Raw genomic sequence first — 12,661 nt, 5'->3', positions numbered from 1 at the left:
TGTACAAAATTCAGTGATGTGGAATTCTTCATTATTGCATAAGGCTGGATAGAAAAGGCATGGGGATGCTATGCTAATATTTTTTGCTCATGAGGGATTTTGGAGGAAGCTGACCCGGAGACATTTGCGAGGCAAGCCCAGCATTTATTTGGGTTTGGTACAAGGAGCAGACAGAGTTAGACCAAGATGTGTGACCTCATGCTATGTTTCTTGTGATCTGATATCACTTAGTGTTATTGAATAACTTCAAAGGGCAGCTGGGAATTACTGTGAAGACACACACAGCAAAGCCATTTCTCACCTGCTGTCTCTGATCACAGAAGACACAGTTAGACTCACATTTCTCCACGGGACACATGTGGTAGACATGCTACAACTTGTTTGGAGAGAAAAGCAAGGGGCAGAGATAGTCACACTGTTGGCCCTGTGTGGGCTGGGATGGGTTTTAAATATAACTAAGAGTTACTTTTTTAGAATTAAAAGCAATAGAGGCTGAGCTTCAGGGCATGGGTTACTTCCTAAAAATACAATCACCAAACTTTTAAAGAACTTAAGGATCAGCTTGTCAACTGCAGTTGGATTCAAATATGGAAGAAATCAGAGAGTATTTGTTTGGGGTGAAATCTGAGAATTTGTTTCAAATGATGAAAGGGGTTTTTCAGAAGACCGACCTGGCAGCCAGGACAGAGTAGGATTTCTCTGTGTATCCTCCTCACCCACGTCTTGACGTCGGCTTTCTTCAAGCTCAGGATTTGTGGACTGAGTTCATCCTGGTCATGGTGGTGCTTTCTGACACTGACCTGCCTCATACCTGTTAGAACCACCTGTTGGCACCACTGTGATTAAGGAACATGTTTTAGCTGCCTTCAATTCTCAATTGCCTTTGCGGGATTGCTTTTAAAAATTAGTTTGATTTTGAAAAAATAGAAAAGTACACGGAAAAGCACAAAGGGTAGAGTAGTAAATCCCTATGTAGGTACTGTGCACAGCTGAGCTAAGTAGCCTTGTTGTCTGTCTCCTGCCCATCTGTCTTCTAAGGAAAAAAAAAAAAAGGGCCAGTAAAGTGATTTATTTTCTTCTCTTACAGTGTTCTACTTCTTTCCAAGAGGTGATCACTGTCGTGAATTTCGTGTGAATGTGGTACATAATTTTTTATGCTTTTGTTGATTTCATAGGTCTATTAAAAATGACTGGCATTGTTTTATATGTTTAAAAGATTACACGGACAGTTATTACAATCATACAAAAAATAGTATTCCAAAGTATCATCATGTAATTTACTTTCTTCAGTGAATGTTATTTTCATGATCCCTCCATGGAGCTAGATGCAGATGTGGGTCATGATTTTAACTGCTGTGTAATATTTCATTGTATGAATATAATACAGTTTATCGATATCAGTATTTTCCTACTGTTACTGGTGTGCCCTGAACATACCTGTATGTGTCTCCTTGAGCACATGACAGCAGAGAAGTAAAATCGCTGGGTATTAGGGTTTTCACATTAGAACCTTACTAACTATTGCCGAATTGCTTTTTACAGAGGTGAGTATAAAATATATCCTGTGAGCAGTACGTAGTAGTATTTAATTGAGTTCCCATTTCCCTAAATCTTTGCTAACACTTGCACCTCCAGCACAGAGCCTAACCCCAGGCTCGAACTCACAAGATGTGAGATCATGACCTAAGCCGAAATCAAGAGTCAGACATTTAACCACCTGAGCCACCCAGGCACCTGGAGGGATCTAATTTTAATTCTTTTAATTGAATGCCTATTTTCCAGCACCAGTAAGTAGTCCATTGTTTCTCTACCCGTTTATTATATCTCCTCCATCACCTTGCACAACTCCATATTTTAGTCTGTTTGTAAGTTTTATGTTATATTGTATTGACCTGTTTCTCTGTCTCTAAACCAGTGCCACATTATCACTTAAAATAATTTGTACAGTCTTTTCAATCATTTATGTAGACACTTAAATTGAAAATAACGATAGATTTGTTTCTTCCTTCCAGTTCTTTGACTTTTATTTCTTTTTCTTGTTTTGTCCTATTAGCTGCACACTACAATACCACATCAATTATTAGAGGCTATTATAGGCATTTAGACTTGTTTCTGACTTTGATAGGAATGCTTCTACAGTTTCCTCGTAGTATTTGCTGTATGTTTTGGTATGCTGTCTGTTGTGGGATTTGCTGTAGGTCCTGTTTACCAGAACAAGGAAATCCCCTTGTATTTCTAGTTGGCTAAAGTTTTGTTTGTTACTAGGAGTAAGTGATGAATTTTATTGGAAGTTGTCTTGCATTCATTGAGGTAAATTCTCATTTAATGTTCTAACATGGGAAATTCCATAGACAGATTTGTTGACATTAAAGCCATCCTTATATTTTTGGAATTAGTTCTGCTTGCTTTTCTGTTTCTGAAATAATATTTTACTTAGGTATTTTGTACCTGTATCCTTAACTGATTTGTGTGTTAGCTTTCTTTTCATGTACTCTTCTTGCCTGATTTTGATATCCAGGTTTGCTATTCTCTTTAAAGGGCTTTGATTCTGGGGGCACCTGGGTGGCTCAGTTGGTTAAGCATCTGACATACTGGGTTCTGCACAGGTGGTGTGGAGCCTGCTTGGGATTTTCTGTCTGTCTCTCCCTCTCTCTCTCAAAATTAATAAACTTTAATAAACAAAAGGGGTTTAATTCTGGGGACTGTACTGAATGTCCTGACTTTGGCAGGTCAGGATTGGGAATTTGCACCTTACAGGTCCTGGAGAGTTTGGCCTCATGGTGTTCTGCCCTGTTCAGCTTAGTATCAGGTGAATGCTCAGGGAACAGTCTGCAGTTCTCTGAGCTATCTCTGTGTGCAGGCACCTTGCAGAAGCTCTTTTTTTGTTTCTGCTGCATCTGAACCTCTTAGGCTAATCTCCTTAACATGCTTTTGCCCTGGAAGTTTAGTAACTTGTCACAGTTTCTACCAGTGCATTGTGATTTTTCTTTTCTTTTTTTTTCTTTTTTTCTTGATGTTTATTTATTTTTGAGAGAGAGACAGAGCATGAGTCGGGGAGGGCCAGAGAGAGAGGGAGACAGAGAATCTGAAGCAGGCTCCAGGCTCTGAGTTGTGAGAGCAGAGCCCAGTGTGGGGTTTGAACTCAAGGACCACAAAATCGTGACCTGCACCGAACGAAGTCATATGTTTAACCTACTGAGCCACCCAGGCGCCCTGTGATGTTCTCTTCTGTTCATCCTTGACCAGCTTGATTCAGAGTGTCCTATCCCTTCAAACTTCTTCTAGAATACATCAGATCTGGGCTTCTGAGATGGTTTCTTTAACTGCAGATTGTTTAATGCCACTGCAGATCTTCTACATTAGCAGAGTATATTTTAATATTAATTTGTGTTTAAAAACATCTTTGGAGGATTGGAGATTTGATCGAAGATGCAACTTGCAAATGGAGTCTGGAGGTGTAGACGTCATCATGGAACGGATTAGGAGCCCACTGATTGTATTCCCTTTTCAGATGTCGTCAACTCCCAGCATCCTTTGGAAAGGTGTGGCTCTGCTTTCACACCAGTTAGTGGACCAAGATGAGGTTAAAGCTCCCATCCTAGGGTACTGGAAGTTCTATGTAAGCCAATTAATGGACCTGAGTTTATAATCTCATTTGGGACATAAGAGAACTTGTTGAGATCATTAATGACATGTGGCAGAGTATAGGGACTGTGATGTGAAAGATAAAAGGGGACAGGAGTTCAGGTGTCCAACAGATCACTGTGGGGCTGGTGGGCATTTGAGAAGGACTTCATGGAGAAGGAGGTGGTTTCACATGAACACGAGCTTGGGAGACGTGTTTTGGGACAGGGCACCATGTGCAGAGGTGGGGAGTGGTGGGCTTCTGTAGGGATGGGCAGGGGGCAGTGAGGGTGGAAGGGGGGCTTGGGCCAGGTGCAGGGGGTCTTTAATGTATCTCACGGGCAGCTAACTTGGGTTGAAAGTTTTTGAACAAAGGAGAAAAAAAAAATCCAAAGAGCTGCATTTTATGAAACCCAGTCTGTCAGCAAGTCTGGATTAGGATTTTGTTCAAGTTTGGCTGCATGTTGCAATCACCTGGAGAGTTTAAGAAAAACAACAACAACAACAAAGACAAAAGCAACCTAAACTGATGTCTGATCCCCTCCCCCAGAGATTCTGATTCAGAGGCTGGTGTCAGCCCTGGGTTTTGAGAGTTTTAAAATCTCCCCAAGTGATTCTAATGTGTGGCAAAGCCTGAGAACCACTGCCCATCCCCTGATAATATCTTGATGTAGTGTTTACTTATTGTGTTGAACTACTTGTGGCTGGGCAAATGCAGAATCGACTGGTGGAAAAAGTGGTTTTAAAATACTTCTGTAACATTTATTTATAATTTTCCACATAGTTCATTGCTTCGGTTAGAATAACAGTTTTCTCATAAGTGCCTACAAATTTTTGCACTGGCCATGAAGTAGATGATGGCAATATATAAACTTTTGGAAGGGACCCATAATAATCTTGAGAATTTGGTCACATGGGAAGTTTTTTTTTTTTATGCATTAAAAATAAAAGAGCAGCAACATAAAACAAGCATATTTATCACAGCAAGAATTCAATAAAATAAATGCAATTGTAGGAGTAAAAACACCAAATTTGCAGTTATAAAAATGTAAATCCTAATTTGTGGAATTGTTGAATCACGATGTTGTACACCTGAAACTAATATGACACTGTATGTTAATTATACTGGACTTAGAAAAAATGAGTTTAAGAAAAATCCTAAAACACTTGCTGGTGGAAGAGTGCCCGTTTCCAAACACCGTATGTCCGCGGTTTTCAGAGCTGGGTGTGCATCTGACTCATCTAGAGGTGGTGAGTTTGCTGGACTCCAGTCTGGGATTTAACAGACCTGGGGCAATGGAAGATTGTGCACTTCTGAAGCGCTTCTGGCGGCTGCTGCCGCTGGTCCAAGCACCACACTTCAGCAAGTGCCACACGAGAACCACAACGACATGGAGTCCCAATTTCCTAGGAGAAACGGCTTGATAAAATGTGGTTGCAGGACGTGAGTTTTGCTTTTCTTTTCATGGCAGGTGAGGGGCTTACCTTGGCATTGAGGGACTCTGTCCCACCCCTCCCTTCCCTGACCCAGGTCCAGCCAGCCCCTCCTGTCTGCATGCTCTAGGAAGCTGCTGTCAGAGCCTATGGGGGGTTAGGTGGAAGGGAAAATTGTCATTCTCCTTATTCTTTTTTGTTTTTAATTCTTTTTTTTTTAATGGTTATTCATTTTTGAGAGAGAGAGAGAGAGACAGACGGATAGAGACCACAAGTGGGAAAGAGGCAGAAAAGGAGGGAGACACAGAATCCGAAGCAGGCTGCAGGCTGTCAGCACAGAGCTCCACCAGGGCTAGAACTCAGGAACCGTGAGATCATGACCTGAGCCAAAGTCGTATGCTTAACCGACTGAGCTACCCAGGTGCCCCCGTGTTATTGTTCTCTCAACATTTACTGCAGAAGGGTGGTATCATATATAGTCACACTACTATATAACATGTTCTTTCTCTTATGGTAGGAAGTTTTTATAAGTTTAAGGTCTTTGTATTATTCTTTCCCTGCCTCTCACATGCTACCAAATTTGTAGAGTTAAAAAATCTCTACCCTTTGATGCTTCGAATCCCTCTTTGTCCTCCTAAAGACAGGTTCTGGTTGTATATCCTCAGTGGTATTTTGGAAAATTTCATGATTGGCCCCCATCTGGGTACCAACTTTCATACGCTGCTCTGTGCAGCCTTCCTGGTAGATGAGGGGACATTTGCAGCACACCTTGGGAGGGAGGAGAAGCGGAAATCATTCTCAGATGTTAAAATGAAACATGTTTCTAATTGAAAGCATGAAGAGAATGTATACATGAAAGTGCCTGGGGGGGTGATCTTTGGCAGAGGCTCAGCTCTGAAAGCCCCGTCCTGTCCTCCCTCGTGGCCACTTCTGTTCTCTCTGGGTGGAGCCCATTTCCATTTCTGTGACATTCCATAAATAACCATGGCCGAGTAGGGACCCAATGATCATTGGTTGGCCCGGAAAATGCTGATAAATTAGAATCCTGAACCCTGGAAGTGCATAGTTTTGGACTTAGAATTCTAGAAGCCTAATTTGGGAAGAGCTCTTGGGGACCGTTTTAGAACAAGCAGTTACTGCCCTCCTGCCCCCAAATATGTATAGGTACAGAGGTTAAGGTTAAATGACAAGCTAAGGTCACCTAGGGAGCTGGTTGCATTTTTCTTTGCTTTTTAAGAATCCCTTCCCACTTTTGGAAAATTTGTCAGCCTATTCTGACACTTGGCAGTCACTTCTTACCGTTATTTTCTATAACTAATGGGAATCATATTGTAGGAAAATGGGAAAGCTGCTTCTCTCTTTTATAGAAAATCAGGAGGTTAAAGGGCTTTTAGGTCTTGGTCATTTGGCTCATCCATAGTTAAGCTTCCTCTTGTTCATATCCCTCATCTATTTTGTAAAGGCTTATGGACTGAATCTGGCATTTCATTTTATGGGCGTTGTAGTAGTATGATCTGCTTGAGGACCAAGGGTTTAATTTAAGTCAAAAGTGGACTGATAACAAAATCAGTTGGTGTCAATGAGTGCATTTGGACACATAAACTGAAGGAATCCTGTCCATCAGCCTATATAACATTAAGCTAATGAAATTTAAGTCGGTAACATCTCAGCTTCTCTGGGACCTTGCCTGTGATGAAACCCACTTACCCATGACCCGTAGCCCCACTAACTTTGAAACTCTGGCCACAAGTCTTGTGATTCCGAGTACGTGCATCCTAGCAAATAGGAGATAAAGGGCTTGCTTCTTCTTGGTTGCCTTTCATTGTAAGATTAGGAGTGGTGTACAGGGCACTGGCTTTTTGAAAACAGAAGTATAAAAGTGTATCTTGGATGATTCTCAACCTCTGTATCCTTCTGTCATGTAAAAACAAAAAAGTGAGTTAGTCTGCATTTCTGAGTCAGTCACTCCAGGCTCCGATAGCTTATGCAAGATGAAATTTGTAGCACTTTTTTGGAGTTGGGGATTGGACTTGGGCTTATCACATCTTATTTGGGTACCTGAAATTTAAACTTAAGCCACTGAGCACAATTTAAAAAGAAAGGCAAAGCATTTTCTTAAGTTTTCCATTGCTGATGCATTTCTGATGCATTTCTGAGAGGCAACTCTAATGAAGTGGTTAAGAATGATGACGTTGAAAAACACACACACAAAAGCAAAAACAAAAGAAAGATGATGTTGGAGCCAGTTCACTTGGATTCAAGTCCCAGCTCTTCTATTTACTCATAGTTGTGTGACCTTTGGCAAATTACATAACCCTTGTGTCTATTTCCTCATCAGTAAAACAGGCAAAATAAAACCTCTCCTTACCGTGGTTGCTGGGGAGGGGGGTGGCGTTCAATTTGTCGATACGTATTAGAACCGCCTGGCACCTGGGAAGCCATTAATAAATATTAGCTATCATCATCATCATTGTTGTCCTTGTCATCATGTCTTTGAATAAGGTTTTATTTTATCGGAGAGCGTTCTGGTGCTGATGTTAAAAGCCCTTGGAAGGACTTGTTAAGTCTCCAGTGCTTTTCTTCAGAGTTGTGTCTTCTGTTGTCTCCCTGCAGCAAGCTGTGTTCCACCATGCCAGAATGGAGGGATGTGTCTCCGGCCTCAACTCTGTGTGTGTAAACCGGGGACCAAGGGCAAAGCCTGTGAGACAGCAGCTGCCCAGGACACCTCATCCCCAGGCTTTGGAGGGCAGAGTCTTGCGGCTGCTTCCTCCTGGGTCCCTCCTGAGCAAGCAGCAAAGCACACTTCGTCTAAGAAGGCAGACACTCTTCCAAGAGTCAGTCCTGTGGCCCAGATGACCTTGACCCTCAAGCCGAAGCCTTCCGTAGGACTGTCCCAGCAGATTCATTCTCAGTGAGTGTTTTCAACTTGCCTCTACTCAGGAGCATCTTAATTGCTGTCCTGGGTGATTGCTTTCAATCACTCTGCCTTTCCTGCACAATTGGTAGAAATCACTTGGGTAATAATGTCTCTTCTTTCTTTAAGGTTTTACATGTCATGGTTCTCCATCACGTCTTTTGAACATATTTGGTATGTGTGTTTAGCCTCTGCAGGGAAGATTGACTGTAAGCATGAACCAAAGCAGTAGTGAGGATTAGAGGGATCAAGGTTGGACTGGAAGAATAAAGAGAGTTGTTTCTGGTGCAGTTGTGAGTGTTACAACAATTCTTTTGGGGGTGGGGGAAGTGTCTAGAGTTTGAAATAATAATTGAAGAAAGTAAACAGTGCAATTTGTAAAGATACATGGAAACAGCAGGAACTCAGCTTTGCGTAGAGAAGATATTCCAGATGAGAGCCCTGGGAAAGAGCATTTCCCAACCTCGGTAGCAGGTTAAGTGTCTCTTCTATTAACACCATGTTTACCTCCCAGTTGCCACGCACGTCCATTTTTGGTGAATGAGCTCGTGTTCTATTTATGGGAACAGGGTTTTTTCTTAGCGTTTGGAAGTAAGTGCCATTCTGAACACAATGAGGACTCCTGGCTAAGACTGCTTACCCCTGGCCTCCTCTGAGGGGCCCGAGGAGGGGCTCCTGGGCTGCACAGGGTCCTTACACACATGGTTTCCTTTTAAATAGCTACTAGACATGGATCACAAGATGCAGAGTGTGCCACAACTCTCACTTGTCATTTGTCTAGGAATGTAAAATACAGGAAGTTCTCCACTTGGAAATGGGCTTGACCCAGCGGTTCATTTGTAAGTCACTTGCTGGGAATTGTGAATACTTTTCCCCCCTAGAGACAGCTTCCACATGGTGATTAGTATCCAGTCAGCCCACAGAAGTTATTTAATCTGCTAGTGTAGATGAAATTATCCTAATTTATACTTCCCCTTCGAGTAGGCCACCTACTGTCCCTGCTGAGTGGGGTCTGCCTGCTTTTTCCTTTCACTTCTTATCCCCTGCTCCCCCCTCTTCATTCTGCTTTTTCTTTCCTTTCTTGTTGTCTCATTCTTCACTTCTACCTTGGTGAGTAGGTTTGTGGGGCTAGTTTGAAGTCTAACCACTTTGGTGGCATTTCAGTTGGAAAACACGTTCCGGAGCAAGAAGGGATGATGGTTCCAGCCAGTGTTCAATAGTGGCTCACTCTGTGCCCAGGACTGTTTCAGGTGCTTTGCATGTATTATTAATTCACAACTCGCAGTGACCCCGTAAGGTGGGTGCTGTTATTGACCTCATTTTACAGCTATGGAAACTGAGGTTTTTGGCAGAGTGGTTAAGTAATTTGGTCAAGGTCACACAACACAGTTAATAAGTGAGTAATATTAACACACGTTGGGCTTTAAATAGAGGCGGTCAGGATTCAGCTTCCATGCCCTGAAGGGTGGTAACTTTTTCTGTAAAGGGCCAGGTAATACGTATTTTCAGCTTTGTGGGACATAGGGTTTCTGTTGCAGCTTCTCCTTGTGCCGTTGTAGTACAAAAGCAGCCATAGATGATGCATAAATGAATGAGTGTGACTGATCCAGTAAAATTTTATTGACGGACCCTGAAATTTGAATTTCGTATAAATTTCACACGTCACCCATGTGACTTCTTCTTCTACTTTTGGTTTCTCCCCCAACCATTAAAAAATGTAAAAATATAAAAATTCGTAGCTCGTCGGTTGTACTAAAACAGGCGATGGGCCACCTTTGGCCCTTGAGCTCTGTAGTTTGCTGACCCTTTCTCTAAAATATAGTGGTGCTTTTTTGTGCCAGAACATGAATGTAACTGTGTATCCTTGAAATGACACAAGGATTTGCTTTGATTATATCATAGCTAGACATCTCTTTTCCAGCATTGTTCTGGATCTTAAAAACAAAGAGCAATTCTGTGTTGAACTTTGCCTCGGCAATCAAGAGTCAGGTTACTGTGCATTGCAACGATTTTTTTCTAGCGTTATTACTTACATAAACTGTGAAGTAATTTACAAGCGACATCCTTCATCTTGAATATCACCATCTACTGTTAGAATTTGACCCTCTGTGATGTGTGTGTGTGTGTGTGTGTGTGTGTGTGTGTGTGTGTGTGTATGGCTTGTTAGTAAGAACCATATGTCAGAAGTCAGATAAATGATTCAACTTTTTTTTTCTTTTTTTGGTAGCAGCAGTATAATTTAGACAAGAATGTTGTGAGTCAAAGAGGTGGCTAAGGTTTCAGTTCTAACATTGCTTTGGAAAAATAAGTCCGTGGATACATTTGCTTCAGAGGCTTCATCTTCTGAATGAAGATAGTTTTCGCCATGGCATTGTTACAGGGCATGTGTGTGTGGGTGGGTGTGCCTGTGATGTGCTTTTGGGTAAGGAGAAGAGGTGGCCCGAGGTGCTAACAATTCTGACCATTTCTTAAATGATTATTTTATTTTATTTTTTATTGTAGAGAAGGCGAGTGGGGGAGAGGGGCAGAGGGAGAGAGAGAGAGTCTTAAGCAGGCTTCACGCTCAGCATGGAGTCCGACCTGGGGCTCACTCTCACAACTGTGAGCTGAAATCAAGAGTCCGATGCTTGATGGACTGAGCCATCCAGGCATCCTGATCGTGATACTTTCTTAATGAACGCTTATAGGTTGCCCTGTTATCTGGAGTATGAAGATGTAAAAGATCCACTTCTGCATTTAAGGAGGTTTTGAGATGATAGATGAGCTGTAACATGTGAGGGACACAAAGGCAGGAGGGGTGCAGTTGGCCCACAGGTGAATTTAGGTAATGATCTATAATCACCTGAAATCCTACTTAATCAAACTGCCAAGGAGCATACATGATAGGACTATTTTGGCTACTTTTAAGAAATGTAATAATTCTTAAGTCATCTTTTTTTAAGATTGACTGCTTTGGGATGTTTCAAGGTTTTGTTTTGTTTTTATCTATCGAAGAAGGAGATTGAGTTTCAAGGTTTTGCTTTGCTTTGTTTTTATCTATTGAAGAAGGAGATTGGTTAAGCCTCCTTAAAGTGCTTGCAGACACAAAGATACCTAAGATATCAAAATGTTTATTTTTTTAAATGTTTTTTATTTATTTTGAGAGAGAGAAAGAACAGGGGAGGAGCAGAGAGAGAAGGAGAGAGAGAATCCCAAAGAAGTTCCATACTGTCAGCACAGAGCCCGACGTGGGGCTTGATCTCACAAAGTGCGCGATCATGACCTGAGCCGAGACCAAGTGTTGGAGGCTCAGCTGATGGAGCCCCCCAGGTGCCCCTCACATTGTGTATTGAGCGTTACATCTCTTATGTGGTGTATGAAGCCGTCCTGATCTCTTATCCAGCAAGGTGTGTGGAGCACGCTCTGTGTCCCGGGCACGCACTGTCTAGGGCCTCAGGCTGGAGCACTGAACGAATACACAAAATGCCAGCCTCCCTGGAGCTTACAGCCTGCAAAGTGGGAGACAGGTGGAAGTGGCATGATGAGAACACTGTGAGAAGTGCTGTAGGAGAAAGTAAACCTGCGGGAATGGATGGAGAGTGCTGGGTGGGTGCAGGGTGGGAAGGCATGAGATCTCTGGTGGTTTTATTTTTTTTTTTTAATTTTTTTTTTCCAACGTTTTTATTTATTTTTGGGACAAAGAGAGACAGAGCATGAACGGGGGAGGGCCAGAGAGAGAGGGAGACACAGAATCGGAAACAGGCTCCAGGCTCCGAGCCATCAGCCCAGAGCCTGACGCGGGGCTCGAACTCACGGACCGCGAGATCGTGACCTGGCTGAAGTCAGACGCTTAACCGACTGCGCCACCCAGGCGCCCCTCTCTGGTGGTTTTAATAGGCTGTCGGGGAGGACCCAACTGGGAAGGTCACATGTAAGCAAAGGCTTGAAGTATGTGAGAGCATGAACCGTGAAAACGAGTGCGTGCCTGGCACGTTTGAAGCAACAGTTAATTTAGGAACACTGTGCTGTTAAAACTACACATTTTAGGTACGTGAGTAGTAGTTGAATTGGTTTTACCTTTGGCCAGGTTAGTTTTAGACAGCTTGATTTAGAACCAGATACAGAGCTCTTGAGGAAATCAAAGGAAGGAGCAATTGTTTCCAGATTTTGGAGTGTTGGGGAAGTGGAGGTTCCAGGGATGGCTCTGGAGATGGCGAGCTTGAAAAGATGGTTAAATTTGGACCCAAAGAACTGGATGGGAAGGGCATTTCCAGGAATGGCAATGATGTGACATCAGAAAATATGGCATATTAGTGGGGCGCCTGGGTGGCTCCGTCAGTTAAGCGTCTGACTTTGGCTCAGGTCATGGTCTCATGGTTTGTGAGTTCAAGCCCCGCTTCGGGCTCTGTGCTGAAAGCTCAGAGCCCGGAGCCCGTGTCAGAGTCTCTGTCTCCCTCTCTCTCTGTCCCTCCCACACTTGTGCTCTGTCTCTTTTTAAAAAATAAACGCACATTAAAAAATAAACATTAAAAAAAAAAGAAAGCATGGCATATTGGTTACCTACTGCTGTGTAACAGATCACCTAAAACTCAGCAGCCTGAAACAAACATTTATTGTCTGACATTCTCTGCAGGTGGGGAACCTAGGAGGTGCTTAGCTGCGAGATGTGCCTCAGTATCTCTCATGAGGTTGCAGTCAGCAGGGGCCACT

At 42.7% G+C, this 12,661-nt stretch overlaps 1 protein-coding gene across 6 annotated transcripts in view; it reads left to right on the top strand.

Annotated features, from left to right (window-relative positions):
• The window catches only part of LTBP1 (latent transforming growth factor beta binding protein 1), a 402,670-nt gene that overhangs the window by 38,095 nt on the left and 351,914 nt on the right, over positions 1-12,661 (top strand). For all 6 annotated transcript variants that reach the window (XM_023251973.2, XM_023251970.2, XM_023251968.2 and 3 more), the window contains exon 3: positions 7,672-7,969. In XM_023251973.2, the coding sequence (XP_023107741.2) occupies positions 7,672-7,969 (298 nt within the window). The remainder of the gene's footprint in view (positions 1-7,671; positions 7,970-12,661) is intronic.

This window comes from Felis catus, chromosome A3, assembly GCF_018350175.1.
Source record: "Felis catus isolate Fca126 chromosome A3, F.catus_Fca126_mat1.0, whole genome shotgun sequence".
Taxonomy (NCBI): domain Eukaryota; kingdom Metazoa; phylum Chordata; class Mammalia; order Carnivora; family Felidae; genus Felis; species Felis catus.
This window is presented reverse-complemented; position numbering and strand designations above follow the sequence as displayed.